This window comes from Lytechinus variegatus, chromosome 1 (assembly GCF_018143015.1).
Source record: "Lytechinus variegatus isolate NC3 chromosome 1, Lvar_3.0, whole genome shotgun sequence".
NCBI lineage: Eukaryota > Metazoa > Echinodermata > Echinoidea > Temnopleuroida > Toxopneustidae > Lytechinus > Lytechinus variegatus.
The window spans coordinates 66,642,253-66,658,431 of record NC_054740.1 but is presented as its reverse complement, the minus strand read 5'-3'; the positions used below and the strand labels follow the sequence as shown (position 1 = coordinate 66,658,431).

Here is a 16,179-nt window from a genome sequence, read left to right as displayed (position 1 = left end):
GCAAGTTACAGCGCTCTCCGTTGATTGCAATTGTTTGCTGGCGCTGACGTCAAGCACGCCTGTCGTTTCGGGAGAGTGAGTGTACGGAGCTGAGGACGGGGCTGGTGAATGGACTGCGAATGCTAGTCGACCGAAAATCATTCGGATCGACTCTGCGTGATTCATGTCTTTATTATTGTTTCATTTTAAACTTATATGTTATCATCTGCAAATATCATTGTTGAAGATATTTTGGGAAGAATTCTGCTTTGGTCCCCGGCCTTTTTTGTGTGTTTTGTGATCATGGAAAATACAAACGAACTTTGCTCTGTCATCTGCTTGTGCAACGCTCACCCGGCCAACGCCAGCGCATACCGTCAGTGCGTAGTGCATATGCAAAGCGCATCGCATCGACGCAAAAATAAAAGACTAAATTTTCCCCGCCTTCAATATTCGATGCATCGATGTTCGATCGAATTAGAGCTGTCGAACACCGGTTTTCAAAATAATCGATATGACTCAGGCTTAGATCAGAGTCATCAGACCCAAACCCCGCTGAAAAACCAAGAAATCCGATAGGAAATGGCTTTAGAACAAATATCCGTTGTCAATCATCGAATCATGTGCCTGAGCAGCAATGAAAGTAGTGAGACGATGATTTAGCATGTTGACATCATATAACTGATTTGGAAGAGTCAAAATACTTCGCCACCGCGACAAGAATCGGCCGTAAACTTAGTGTATCGCGGGTGTTCGGTTTCAAAAGATGGGTGCAAATTAGCATGTAAAATCGTCGTATTCGTTGTTCGTCGATATATATGCGGATTGAATCGGAGTCGCCGTGTGAAACATGGGAATCTGATCTGCTTAATTTTCTGCACAAATGAAATGAAAACTGGGTAAAATTGATGAATATTTTGGCAGATATGATGCTTAAAAGATTAGTTGATCGATAAGGGATAGTTCCAACCATATACATGTAGACAGCTTGTAGCCGTCTGTTTCAAGGAGTATTTTAAAATTTTTTTGTTTTTTCAATTTCTCCTCGTACACAGACGGCTCGCTATGCTATCGTGCAGCCACCATTAGGGGACTTACATGTACAATGCAAAATCCCCCTGTCGGGGCTCTTCAATTTTTGTCTTTAATGAATCAAACTTTTGAAAATTAACGCGACCGAAATGCAAATTAATATTACCTTTTAGCATTAATTGTCAAAAAATGGGGAAAGATCAAGTTAAAAGGAACAAAAACAGTGACTTACCTCTTCTGTCGCGCAACTTCACTTCCCCATTTTATCCGGTCTTAATACACAAACATGTGGCCATTGGGTCCCCTGTACATATCGCGCTAGAACTTCGGTCTCTGTATATTTGGTGAGTGAAGCCAACGGAGTTAGCGGAACAACCAAAATACAGAGACTGAAGCTTTTGGTCTAAGTCAGGTATTGCTTCGTGAACAGCGAAACCAAGTAAAGCGATGTCTGACTAAGGATTCGAATGATTGGTGTCGTCGAGATGGAAGCCGAAATACAGCCATTGGCATTACCGATCGCAATATTCGGAAAAGCGTTGGGTACATTGACCTTGAAATGTGACTGAGAGACTTGCTATGACATTTGTGAACATTTACTGGTGGTGAGGTATGCTGGTAATCGGCCGGTGCAAAACTGCATTAGCACCAAGATTCGCCTGCGGCAGCTCACTTGTTTGTTCGCCACATATTGTTTATTGACCTTGAAGTGTGACAGAGACACTTGCCAAGACATTTTGTGAACAATATCTGGTAGGGAAATTTGCTCAAAGTTGGCCAGCGCGAAACTGCATTAGCGCTGTCAACTGTTTGTGTGACTTGGACCTTTTTTTGCCGGTGCCAGTGTTTTTGTTGTCAGTTTTGAAATTGGGGATGGGCAAATTGCCTACTGGCACAGGCCCTATATTACTGTACAAATTTATTACTTTCAAGAAGTTTTAAATTTAATTTCTTTTATTTTTATCATACATTCTACTAGTCTGGAGGTGTCTCGAGAATAACAACTAACATTCATACCAATAATGCAAATTTAATTTTCCTGATGCCATTGTTATCCTTATTATACATGTAAAAATGATGTAAGTACTGCGACTGGTATGCCAATATGTCACTTAGATGTAGAAGTTACATGTAGATGTATCCAGCAGCTAATAGTCCCAACTGAAATATAATTATACAGTGCATATCAAAAAAGTTTGCACTTTGTTCAAATGAAAAATTTGTAATATCTTGATGATTTGTTATTATTAATGACAATATGAACATCATATTTGCACCAAACTGGGAAAGAGTTTAATGTATATTTATTAAAGTGGATGCTGGTACATGTATTGTATATCAAAAAGATTACAGTGTGCAAAGTTACTTATAAGATTGAGTTGAATAGGCTTGATTTTTTTCTCGTTATTCTCTTTTTCTTGTTGCCATGCTTGAGAAAGTGTGGAGAATGCATAATTGTGTAAATCCCTTAATAGCAAAGGACAACACATAACCTTGAAAGAAGAATATTGGAGGTGTTTGAAATGAACTTTTGTTTACTTTGAGTTTATATCCCCTCATATCCAGCTGTCACAAATAATGTGAAGTTATGTTTACCGAGGGTTGAAATGTTCAGTATCAAAGTTATTCAAGCAAGTTGCAATACTATCATTCTTATCTTCATGGATCGAAAAATGCAAATAAAATATGAAAAATAGATATTATGGTCAATTTGTTTTATTGCCTTTATTCGTTGAAACTGCTTGAAAATCAGTATTTTCACAAACCCAATTCTGTTAGCTTTACAAATGTGTTCAGTGCTCACTCAAGCATAATATTCAGGCAATTATCATACTGGCATCTGATACATGTAGAAGAGAGAGAGAAGCCCAATGTTACATAGATGCAGGCAATGTTACAATGGAAAACACTCCGTCCCTTGGATAGGATGTTAATTGGAGGCCCCGTGTAGAGCAGAGTCATCACCTTTGCACAAAGAACCCACTGCACTATTCGTATAGGAGTAGGGGAAACCCCACCTGCACTCCCCCCATCAGTTATTGCGGGAAGAGAGACCTGCGGGTCATAGTGATTCAGTTCGCTTTTCGCCTCCCAGGCACAGATGAAGAGCATAATACTCTCTGTTAATACACAGAATGCATGTTTATGTAGATCTACTCGAGTAGTCAACTTGCATGTACATGTAATACTTTTGGTTTCATTTTGATTTCTTTTGTACCTTCATAAGAGTACATAAGAAGTTTGCCCCTCTTGTCTAGTCGACAATCATGTTGTTGGTAATCCTACTGAGATTGTGAGTCTATTCCTTTGGTGCTTCTAGTTCATAGAAGGCGGTGCTGCACCAGCCCGAGTTTGCTCAATCTTGAGATTTTAGCCCGATCAGCCCTCTCGAGATTCAAGAAACCCTGTCTCTACCATCACATTAATCACAAGAAGAGCGATTCCTGCTTGAGCAAGGCATTGATGCATTTTGGTATGGCGCCGTGAATAAATAATCCCGAGTGCGAATTAATGGGATAATTCGTAAAATACATGTAGCGCACTATTTTGCAAATAATCCCAAGTTGACTTGGGATTGCAATCTCAAGATTAATCCTATGAACTAGTGTGATAATTGCATCTCCATTGTATATTATCTTGAGATTGTTCAGATTGGGATAATTTGCCGGATCAGAAATAGCGCCAGTTTGAAAACTCTGGCTGGTGCAGATGTCCCTAATGCCCAGTGTGATTTCTCATCATGTCTATCTCATATTCACTGGATTTCTTGCTAGACAAGTAAAGCTTTTTTTTTGGTATGCCATATTTGTAATTATTTTGTCTCTTCAATATTTTTGTAAGTCACCTTTTTCTTTACAGTTAATCATCTCAATATTTTCCTCACATTCTTCAATATCATACTCACCTACATGTACATGTACCTTATATGTATACATGTATCCTTGACATGTAAAATGATTTTGTCTTAATTTCTTTGTCATGTCAATATTTTTGTATTCCAATATATCTTGCTCTATCAATGACATCTAAAATTGCTGATTTAAAAAAAAAATGATTACATTTGATTTCATTTAACAGAACCTAAACATAGATGCATATTTTTCTTTCTTAATTTCTATAATTTTTAGTATCTGTAAAAAATGTCATTGGACTTAAGGTATGAAATATCAAAGACATTGATTAGAAGACCTACATGTAGGGCCAGTGAATATTTTTTTGGAGGCATCCCTTCCATACATTTACATGTACATTTGAAAATAAATCATTAAAAATGATTCAAAGGAGCTGTTTTTTTGTACATATTGCATGTACATTGTACATGTACTAGTACTACATATAATCAGTTGTGCTTGAACACATAAAGTTAAAATGTCATTCTCATATTAGATGGTTTCAGACTCAGACTACCTCGAAGTTCGTCAGTTCCAGGTATTCTCTGATCGGGAAATTTACCCCGATCAGGAAATACCAGGTATTTTGGTCATGTGAAAGCCCGGGGGGGCCACTTCCATTCACGAGTGGATACCATGCGCGACCATGGGGTCTCGAAAATCACCCTAAACACGTAATTTCCATATTCTGAAAATGCACCCCTTAACAAGTATTGGCGTGTGAAACCCTACCCTTAACAAGTATTGGAAACAAAACGATACTCTTGGCAAATATTCCCTGAAATGAACCCCTAAACACGTACAGGAATGTATTATTGTTACGGGTCATTCGGTCGTCGGCTTTTGGTCTTATTTGGTTTTGTACGACCCAGCTTCTACACCTCGCGCAAATCGAACTCTAAACACGAAGTGTTGGGGCGAAAAGGACATCCTTTTTAAGACATTTTAACTTTGTTTTATCATCCCCACAAATTCGACCCTAAGCACGTAATTTTCCTAACGAAATGGATACCCTTTTTTCATTATTTTAGTGTTTTTGACACCCTTATCACGTTACGTACGTAACGTGGCCTATCGTGAAAAAGACATCCTTTTTACGTGTTTTTTTGGTCGCGCATGGTATCCACTCGTCAATGTAAGTGGCCCCCCCGGGAGTGAAAGCAAACTAGGCATTATTTCCCCGAAAGAAAATACCCGCTTAAATAGTAGGTACTTGGCAAAATTATGAGAACTTTCGCAGGCATTTTCCAAGTTCGCAGGTATTTTGGCAATGCGAAAGCAATTTATGGGAACTTTAAGCCCAGCTTGACGTTTGGCGCGGGCGCCGTGGGTGGCTGCTGGGCTAGTGATTTTGAATCTCGCACCTTGTCTGCTTATCAGACCATACTGCGCATGCTCCTAACTTCGAGAATTTATCCCGAAGAGTATGTTTCGGGGCTGTGTTAATGCAGGAGTAATTTAACGGGGATTCTTATGATCAAGGGGGTTTGAAACCATCTACTGTGTACTGGTATTGTACTCTTCACAATGTCACTTTCTGGAGACTCCACATATATTAACCTGGCATTAATGCCTTGACACTATGAGTCACACTATTAAGTATTGAGCTTGTACCTGTAGGGCTACATGTATAATCAAGGTAAATATTGACATTTTTTTTCTAATTGTAGTTCAAGAAACAAAAGCATGCATTTGTACATTGTGTGAGGGAAGCAAGGGTAGGAAATCAAAGGAACTATGTAGGTTTTAGTCTGTGACTGTGTACATGTACTTGTACAATATTGATTTATCACCAATTAATTCCCCATTTCAGCAGATGTACATTGTACATGTATGTTACAGGTGTATGTTGTAAATTCTACATCATATTGTACACTCAAGGTACATGACAGCATTTGGAAGAACTTTGTTTTCTTCAGTTTTTATATGCCTGTCCTATGGGACGTATTATTGTATCATGCTCGGTGTCCGTCCGTCTGTCCATCTGTCTGGCTCTGTTTTATAGCTCCATGGTAAAACCAACCATTCAAATTCAAACTAAGCCCCCCCCCTTCCCCCTCTTTATTGTACATGTCAGTCTGATATGGTTTGGATTGGGTTATAAATCAGAACTTGAATTTACAATGTAGTTGAAACACCACATTTATACTAAAGTTCAGATTCTAACAAAAAGTTGTGAATGTAGTTGTGTAGTCATGTTGAGTAGAAAATATCCAGTTGGTGCGCGTCGTGTTTTATTTTATTTTTTCGCTGATTAGGCTTGGAATGGGATGAAAGCAAGATTTCAAAACCACAAATGCTCAGATGGCAAAAAAAATTTTGTTATGATTGATATCCTATTCTGACATATTTATTCAAATATTTGTTGAAATATTCATTGGAATACAAAAGATGTAGAAATTATTAGAAAGTAAGATAATTGAAGATTCCTCAATATGTGAATAATAAATAAAATGTGTTGTTTTATTACATGTATCTGATGGTATATCCTTTGGCTTTGCAATATGGTTTTTTGACTTGTCTAGACTGAACATCCTTGATCATTTTTTGCAGCTTAAATCCATTTTGCTTCAAGCTTTCCTTTTTAGTTGTGGCTTGCAGTCATTATTCAGTGAAGCCAAAATTAATCTTGCATGACGATGATGTGAAAATCCAGGGGTTCACAACAATACCTCTTTTTGGATCTGTTTTATTCTCTCTCTCTCTCTTTCTTTGTTTGCTTTTCTTAGGGTTTTTTTTCTCTCATTGTATTTGGAACAAGAAGTTTTGTACATGTACATGACATCACAGATGAGCAGCTCCTAGTATATCGTATTACGTGTACATGTACGTGATGATGTGGGAAAGCAGCTCGCATATATATTATTAGTAGTATTTATTTGTACTGCGCTTTTCCCATTAGGCCAAAGCGCTTACAATGAATTAATAAGATGTAATATATAATATATAAAAAACTACAAAGTATAAGGTCACAAATAAATTTTTCAAAAGTCATCCATGTATTGTAACTACATGTATTTATTGATAGATCTATTTTCATCAAACCTTCACCGATATTTTACTATAGTTTATCTGCTTTTAATAACCAATTTTTCACAAGTGTGAACTTCTCCATCAATACCTTGATGATAATCTGCAGTATTTTGTAGCTGCACTACATGTAATATTAGGTGGTTTCAGACCGCCTCGAAGTTCGCCAGTTCCAGGTATTCTCTGATCGGGAAATTTACCCCGATCAGAAAATACCAGGTATTTTGGTAATGTGAAAGCAAACTACGCGTAATTTCCCCGAAAGAAAATACCCGCTAAATAGTAGGTACTTGGCGAAATTACGAGAACTTTCGTGGGGATTTTTCCAAGGTCGCAGGTACTTTGGCAATGTGAAAGCAAATTACGGGAACTTTTAGCCCAGCGTGTCGTTGGGCGCGGCGGCGTGGGTGGCTGCTGGGCTAGTGATTTTGAATCTCGCGCCTTGCCTGCATATCAGACCACACTGCGCATGCTCGTAACTTCGGGAACTTATCAGGGCGGTGTGAATGCAGGAATAATTAACGGGTATTTTTTAGCCTTAAAAAGTTCTCGTAATTTAACGGGGATTCTTGTGATCAAGGCGGTTTGAAACCACCTAGTGACAATGGACTATTTCTGAATTATACAATGTTTTTATTCTGATAACCATTTGATCCAGCTATTTTAGGGTGAATTCATGAAAGAGGTATACACGCATATTACTGTAAGTTCCATTCATTGATGCTTAAAGTGCACCTGCGTGTCTGGCATACATGTAGATGGTTGCATTTGTATGTACATGTATAATACTTATTATACAGTCACCTTTTAGACGTATATTTCCACATCTCTTCCCAAGAATATTAAATGTGCTCAATGCCCCAGACTCCCAATCTTCAAAATAGGCTTTCTTTGGGGGAAAAAACAATATTTGATTTATGGTAAGTCTCAAACAAATTATAAATACAAGTATTAGCCAGGCTATTTTCAGGGAAGGGTGTGGAAAGTAAAAGGGAACTCCAGGGGATGAGGCTGTAAAACAGTAGAGATCAGAGTGGAAATTTATTCAGCACTTAAAAATTCAAACCTACATTAAATGCACAGTTTTCCCTGCTTTTCAGATATGCATACATACATTAGGTGCATGTGCATAGTAAAGCCAGGGGTGCCAAGCCTCATGCTGAAATCATTCAAATTCAACCACTCAACAAAAGTGCGTTTTTGAAATGTGTTCTTCCTCATCTTTCAATCATATTTTATACTAGAGCTATAATTTTCCATAAATTAATTGATCCATTGATCCCTGGTCTTCCTGTTTGATACAGTATGAATCACCAGACAAATTACTTGTTGTATCAGTAGGCGGTTTCAAACCTCGATCACAAGAATCCCTGTTAAATTACGAGAACTTTTTAAGGCTAAAAAATACCCGTTAATTATTCCTGCATTCACACCGCCCCGAAACACATCCTTCGGAATAAGTTTCCGAAGTTACGAGCATGCTCAGTATGGTCTGATAAGCAGGCAAGGCGCGAGATTCAAAATCACTAGCCCAGCAGCCACCCACGCCGCCGCGCCCAACGACACACTGGGCTAAAAGTTCTCGTAATTTGCTTTCACATTGCCAAAATACCTGCGTGACTGCGACCTTGGGAAAATCCCCACGAAAGTTCTCGTAATTTCGCCAAGTACCTACTATTTAGCGGGTATTTTCTTTCGGGGAAATTATGCGTAGTTTGCTTTCACATTACCAAAATACCTGGTATTTTCTGATCGGGGTAAATTTCCCGATCAGAGAATGCCTGGAACTGGCGAACTTCGAGGTGGTCTGAAACCACCTCATATTTCTATAGGATTAAAGTGATTGGTTAACATTGGTTTGACTTTAAAAAAATCTGAGCTAGAAGGTCACACTTGTCACCTGTGTCTGTGATATGTTACAAAAATGAAGCCTAGAAAAAATTGCGTTCCAAAATAATTATTTAGTGCTTCAAAAATTGAAATATAAAGTGACCGGAAACACCATCTTAATTTCATTCCATACACTTATGTGTACTATTTAGGCGTCTATAAGACGCCTATTTACAAAATCGGGGTTTGCCTTGTAGTTTTAGCTTATCATTCTCATTAATGGTTGTTTTCAGGGTTTATTAGTTCTAATACATGCACTTGTACACATGTTTCATCTTGGTTTGAGAATTTTTTAAATCGGCTGCTCACAAAGTTAAACAATACCTTTAATCTCCTGAGAGCAGGGATAACAGGGAATTGAAAGTAAAATGTAGAAAATCTAACATTTTTCCCCCCAATGTTTCATGCAATATTGTTTTGAAAAGGTTGGAACCTTAGGACTAAATATATACCAAATATTCATACCGGTACTTAATTTTGGCCATCCCTATTTATATCAATGGCATTTAGTAATGAGTGCATTGTTTAACTACATATACATGTAGGTATAAAAAAAGGGAAATCTAATGTTTGGTTAACTTTAAAAATATCAAACTTAAATGTTTTTTTTCTTTATGAAATACGGTAATTGACTGCATTTGTATGCAGCAGAATAATAAATATAACAGTAGAGCTACTGTTATATTTAGCTCTACTTTCATAGTGCACAGGTCCACCTTACGGTGCTCATGGTGCTTCAAGAAAATATACATTTAAGTGAAATAGAGCAAGAAAATTCACATTCTTACATGTATGTAAGTATGAAGTGTTTGCTATTCATGAGAAAACAATATTGATATAGCTCTTGAGTCTTATCGTGAAATAAAGTTGAAGGGATAACTGCTTGCAGACAGTGAGTAATGCACAATAACTTATTTCAATAAAAACCAACAGTACAGGTTATTATGGAGGAGATCCTTTGACATTTAAGACATTTCATGGCTTGTGTGTTCTTTGAGTCCCAATGAACTTCAACAAGTATTATGTTGGATAAAGGTACTTCTAATTTTAAGCTAAATCTAGTGCTGGGTGTGTTATTTATTTTTTTCTTTATTCAGTGAAATCTCTTTTGTATCAAAGCCCTTTGTGAAAGCAGACGTTGGGAGAGGCAGTGATTTCTTTATTGATTGAAGTTGAACTTTGCTTGTGGTGATGTATTTTACTTTGGGCAACTGTGCTTTATAACATCAAGCACCTTTTTAGAGATGTTATGATTATTATTGGTGCTGTTACAGGGTGCGGGGGGGGGGGGGGGGCTGCAATACAGAAGGATACCTCTTCCTTCTCTGTGTTTAAAGGACAAGTCCACCCCTACAAAAACTTGATTTGAATATTAAAAGAGAAAAATTCAACAAGCATAACACTGAAAATTTCATCAAAATCGGATGTAAGTTGTAACATAAGAAAGTTATGGCATTTTAAAGTTTCACTTATTTTCAACAAAATAGTCATATGAACGAGCCAGTTACATCAAAATGAGAGAGTTGATGACATCACTCACTCACTATTTCTTTTGTATTTTATTATGTGAAATATGAAATATTTTTATTTTCTCATCATTGTCATGTGGAATGAAGTTTCATTCCTCCCTGAACACGTGGAATTCCATTATTTTAACATTTTGTGCTTCAGGCAAGGAGGTCCTAATCATCAAATTCGTAAAAATTGAAATATTGTATAATTCAAACAATAAAAAACAAAAGAAATAGTGAGTGAGTGACATCATCGACTCTCTCATTTGGATGTAACTGGCTTGTTCATATAACCATTTTGTTGAAAATAAGCGAAACTTTGAAATGTCATAACTTTCTTATTTTGCATCCGATTTTGATGAAATTTTCAGCATTGTGCTTGTCTGATTTTTCTCTATTGATTCAAATCAACATTTTTCTGAGGTGGACTTGACCTTTAATAATGACTTGTGTGTAGTAAGTCTTGAGTGACAACCCACTTGTTGATCAACCAGGGTCTGTATCTGCAGACTATCCCCAATCCCCCCCCCCCTTGCCATATTAAATGTCATTCCTACATCACCTTGAGGTCTTACTTAGCTGAGGACATTTTGGAGCACCAATTAAAATGCACTTGATGCTAGCTAACCAAATGCATGATACTCATTTCCCATCCAGAGTCTCTTAGCTTGCATAAAACAATGGCCCATTAAACAAGTGGTTCATGGCGATTCCATGCTTGAAATATTAGCCATTTTCACAATATCTTTCAACCTACTGTCCAAAAAAATGAGGAACTTCATTTTTTTTGTGGTTATAATAAAGTGCTACGGGGTAGTCATGTGAAAAAATGACAACCAACAAAAATATTTTGTCCATGGGTGAATAAGGGGTGAAAATGTTGCGTGTCGTACAGGCCATTTCTGATTCCGCATGACACACAATATTTTCACCTTTAATTCACCCATAATCAAATATTTTTTTGTTGGTTATCTTTTTTTTTTCTTATGACCACCCTCTATAACTTTATCATCAACGATAAACAAAATTTTATTGCTCAAGCATACAGCATAGAGAAAAACGACATTGGTGTGTACAAAATGTCCTTATTTTTTGTTGAAAACCTTTTTTTTTTTGCTTTTTGTCAAATTTTTCCTTGGGAAAATGTGCCCCCCCCCCTTTTTAAAAATCTTGGATCCGCCCTTGTTAAAATATGTATGTGTATAGTTGAGCAATGAAGAAAATGTTATTGCTCAAGCATTCAGCAAAGAAACTACATGTCAAAATGTCCTGCATGGCATAGTGTATGGAATTGCCCTTAAGCAGGTTTTTTTTAAAGCTTACATTTATTGCATTCACTGTTTTTTGGTGGACCAAATCCAAGATCAGGCTATATAACTTTGGGCAGTTGTTGCTGGTGTTTTGGCTGGCCACAAATTATGGGGACAGCAAGAAGAAGCATCAAGGTGACCCAAACCTTGAGCTACACTGTACATGTAGGTGGGAATTTATACAAGAAAATCTGATAATGCAATGGCATATGTCAAATATTGGGCCAACATTTGAAAACTCTTGAATAATTGTTTGACATTATTACTGGTCAGCATATTGTACATGTAGGCCTGATAATCTAATGTCAATTGTAATGAGCGGATCCACTATTTTCCAAAGGGGGGGGGGACACATTTTCCCCAAGGAAAAATTTGACAAGAAAAAAAAAATCAACAAAAAATAAGGACATTTTCGTCCACAAAAAGTTGACAGGCAAAATGCTTTAACAGCATTTTACAATACAAAGTTTAATTGTGCCTCTCAGAAGGGGGGGGGGGCATGGGCTGGCTTTGCCCTCCCCCTCCCTCCCCTGGATCCGCCAGTGTACATGTACTAGTATGTTAATGGCCTTTTTAATCAGGTTAGCCTGGTTGTATAACTTCTTTCTTAATGAAAAAAAAAAAGATTCACTTTTAATATGTACACATGTATGCTGCTGCTGTTTGTTGCCTTTGCCTGAAGGGGCGCAGAATGATTTGTGAATGTTCTTTCATCACGAAAAGGTGATGAACAGAGTCAGTGGCTTAAAGGTCACAGAGATTAAATATTTGAAAATGAATTGTTCCCATGAAATCCTCTTCAAACCAGTCGTGAGGTAAACAAAGAATAGACCCAATACTTACTACCTGTTAAATAAATTCTTATAGAAGGTGGTTTCAGACCGCCTCGAAGTTCACCAGTTCCAGGTATTCTCTGATCGGGAAATTTACCCCGATCAGAAAATACCAGGTATTTTGGTAATGTGAAAGCAAACTACGCGTAATTTCCCCGAAAGAAAATACCCGCTAAATAGAAGGTACTTGGCGAAATTACGAGAACTTTCGTGGGGATTTTTCCAAGGTCGCAGGTATTTTGGCGATGTGAAAGCAAATTACGGGAACTTTTAGCCCAGCGTGTCGTTGGGTGCGGCGGCGTGGGTGGCTGCTGGGCTAGTGATTTTGAATTTCGCGCCTTGCCTGCTTATCAGACCATAATGCGCATGCTCGTAACTTCGGGAACTTATCCCGAAGGATGTGTTTCGGGGCGGTGTGAATGCAGGAATAATTAACGGGTATTTTTTAGCCGAAAATAGTTCCCGTAATTTAACGGGGATTCTTGTGATCGAGGCGGTTTGAAACCGCCTACTGTCACCTGAAACTTTAACTCTAGTACATATAAATACAAAAAAAAAACTTTTAACTCTAGAGGCAGTGCTGTTCTCGAGATTTTAGCCCGATCGGCTCTCTTCACGATTAATCTCGAGATTCAAGAAACCCCGTCTCCACCATCGCAAGAAGAGCGATTCCTGCTCTAGCGCGGCATCGATGCATTATGGACTGACGCCAGAATGAATCATCCTGAGTACGTCTGTACCTGTGTATTAGCGGAATAATTCTTAAAATAATGCGTTATTTTGCAAATAATCCCAACTTGTCTTAGGATTGCAACCTCAAGATTATTCCAGCGAACTACATGTAGCGCGATAATTGCGTCTCCATTACAAATAATCTATTATATTGTTCAGATCGGGATAAATTGCCGGATCAGAAATATCACGCTAATTTGAAAACTCTGGCTGGTGCAGACGGCCAATGTGGGTCATCGGCCTCACTAGTCACGCCTTGGTACACCGCAACAACAGTTGCTCAATATTTGTATTGTAATTACATTGTATTTCAGTTTATAAATGTCACAAAATAGTTCATTGATCATTCAATTATTAATGTTACAATGCCATTTTGCTGTAATGACTGGCTTTATTGATTGTCATCATAATTGTTTACTTGTATGCAAATGTAGTTATTTGTATTTTTTTTAAATCACAAGTGATCACCAAATGTCCATTAACAGAATAAATTAATTCAATTCAATCTGATTAGCACTGCATTAAAGATCTTGTAATAATTGCTTACAATGTATACATTTTTGTATGCGATTTTATTTTGTTATACCTGTTACAGGCCTGACTTAATACTATTATTATGCTCTTTATAGGCTTTTTTATTTTATGTGAAATGGAAGGAAGATGTGTATGTACAGTACATATACATCAGTTGCGTAAGGCGGCTTCAGCGGGGATCAGTACATATGTATGGAACATACATGTAGGCCTGTACAGTACCTTTAGAGTCTGACAGTGTAGAATCAGTACAATTGCTTTTGAAAAGTTTGCAGATAATTTGTGGAATTATAAAGAAGCGATCTTCCAAACCAGTTCATAAAACCACCTCGCAAAGTAGTTTTCAAGATCACTTTGCCTTGTTTTAAACTGGTTTTAGCGTGAGGACACAACTGTTCTTTGAGAAGCGATCTTCGCAAATTTTGAGTGAGTTACTCCACACACTGTATGTAGAATGCCTATGCTGCAGTTTCGCAAAATGTGTCACCTCACTTGAGAGCGTTCCCATAGCAACAAGATTGCTTTACGTGAAGTGATTTTGAAAACCTATTTCGGGCGATCAAATGGGAACACTAGCAAAGCGAGATGCCAAACTGGTTTCATGAACCTGTTTCCAGTAAACTAGGTTTAAAAAGTGTAATGAGAACGGGGTCTAAGTCTCTCTCTCTCTCTCCCTCTCACTTTCACTTTCTCCATCCCTCTCCTACATGTACCCCTGTCTCCTTCCTTCTATCCCCTCCACTCTTGCCCCATCTCTCTCTGTCTTTCCCTCTCTTCCACTTTCACCCTCTCACTTTTACTATCTCCTTCCTTTTATTCATTACCCCTCCACTCCTATTATACCCTCTTTATATTTTTTCTCTCCTCTCTCACTTGCACTCTTTCCATCCCTTTCCTACCCTTTCTCCTTCCTTTCCCCCTCCACTGCTGCCCTCTCTCACTATCTCTCTCCCCCTACCTCTCATTCTCTATCCTCCCGCTGTTCAATACCCATATCTTGCACACACTGTTTTCTCTCCATAAATTCCCATTTTTGTGCAACCCTCCTAATGATATCTCCCCATTATTTTCCCTTCTTTCCTTCCCAGTGTCTGATCAAGGAGGTAGCTTCCTTCACGTGCAGCCAATATTACACACAATCAACCCTTCATGCCCATGAGCACAACAAGACAAGAAGCACGGCTTCACACCGACTTGAACAACGGTGTCTGAATGACAGGAGACAAACAAATCAAGCAATCTTTTAATAATGCATCGATTTAACACAGTCTAATCTTGGAACTCGATGCCGACTGGGAAATGGAGTCTCCAGCTGTTGACGGACAGTGCTTGCGTAAATCACAGATCATCGTCTTGCCACCGAAGATGGAGGAGGGTATGAAGAGGAAGTGTTGTAGAGGTTCATCAAGGGCTGCTGATTCGACCTTAAATTGGAGGTCACACTGGATTCAAAATGTGACATTGCTCCTGTTCGTGATGGTGCTAACAGTATTACCAGGTAAGTATCACAATAGTTTTGAAGATATACTCTACATGTACATGTATATATTGATATTGATTGCCAAAAGGAATGGTGATGAATAAAGTAAACTTGTTTTAGTCATTGGGTGTTGGATATCTCCTTCATGTATGGTATACTTTGAAGTTGTGAGAGAATAATTTTTGATATGTGCCCATAGATGCATTTTAGAATTTATGTTTCTATATTGTATACTTTTAATTCATGCATGTAAATACATGTACATGTATGTACATATTTTTTCACAAGATTGTGTCTCACTGTGATTTAATAGTTTTATTTTCTACTGACGATTATACTGTTAAAGTTAAATGATCAATATAGAATTCACAATTCATTCAAAATTATCCATGTTCATGACACAACAAGTCATAACTTCCTTGCCAAACCAACCTTTTTTCTTTTATAATTTGTATTTTCACAGCTTCCATAGATGGGACGTGCATAACAGGAAAGAAAATGAGGGGCTATGTTCCTAGTGATGAACACACATTAAATGATTATAAACTAATAAAAGATTCAAGATCATTGGATGAATGCATTACATTTTGTTGCCAGTCACAAGTGTGTGATATGGTGTGGATGATGACCGACAGTTGTTATTCTGTTCAGTGCTTCAGCGAAGAAACATGCCAGTTTGGAGAAAGCCGTGAAATGCCGAGCGACACGACGGTAGTTCAAATTACCCACCAATCAGGTGAATTTTCTATCTTCTTTGGAATGTGAATTTATAAGCACTATTTATGAAATAATTACTAGCTGATATTCATTCTCAATCCTTAATAATACATGTATACAAGACTTGACATTATTAGCCGCCTGGGACCCATTAGCGCCCAGATCAGATCTCTGTTGCACTGGAAAAATGGAAAAGAAGAAATCTTGGTGCCTGAATCGGCTAGCCAAAATTCCACAAAT

At 37.8% G+C, this 16,179-nt stretch overlaps 1 protein-coding gene across 1 annotated transcript in view; it reads left to right on the top strand.

Moving 5' to 3' along the window:
• The window catches only part of LOC121420277 (dyslexia-associated protein KIAA0319-like protein), a 68,004-nt gene that overhangs the window by 2,971 nt on the left and 48,854 nt on the right, over positions 1–16,179 (top strand). The window contains 2 exon segments of the mRNA XM_041614855.1: positions 14,831–15,240; positions 15,686–15,958. Coding sequence (XP_041470789.1) covers positions 15,042–15,240; positions 15,686–15,958 — 472 coding nt within the window. The 5' untranslated portion in view covers positions 14,831–15,041.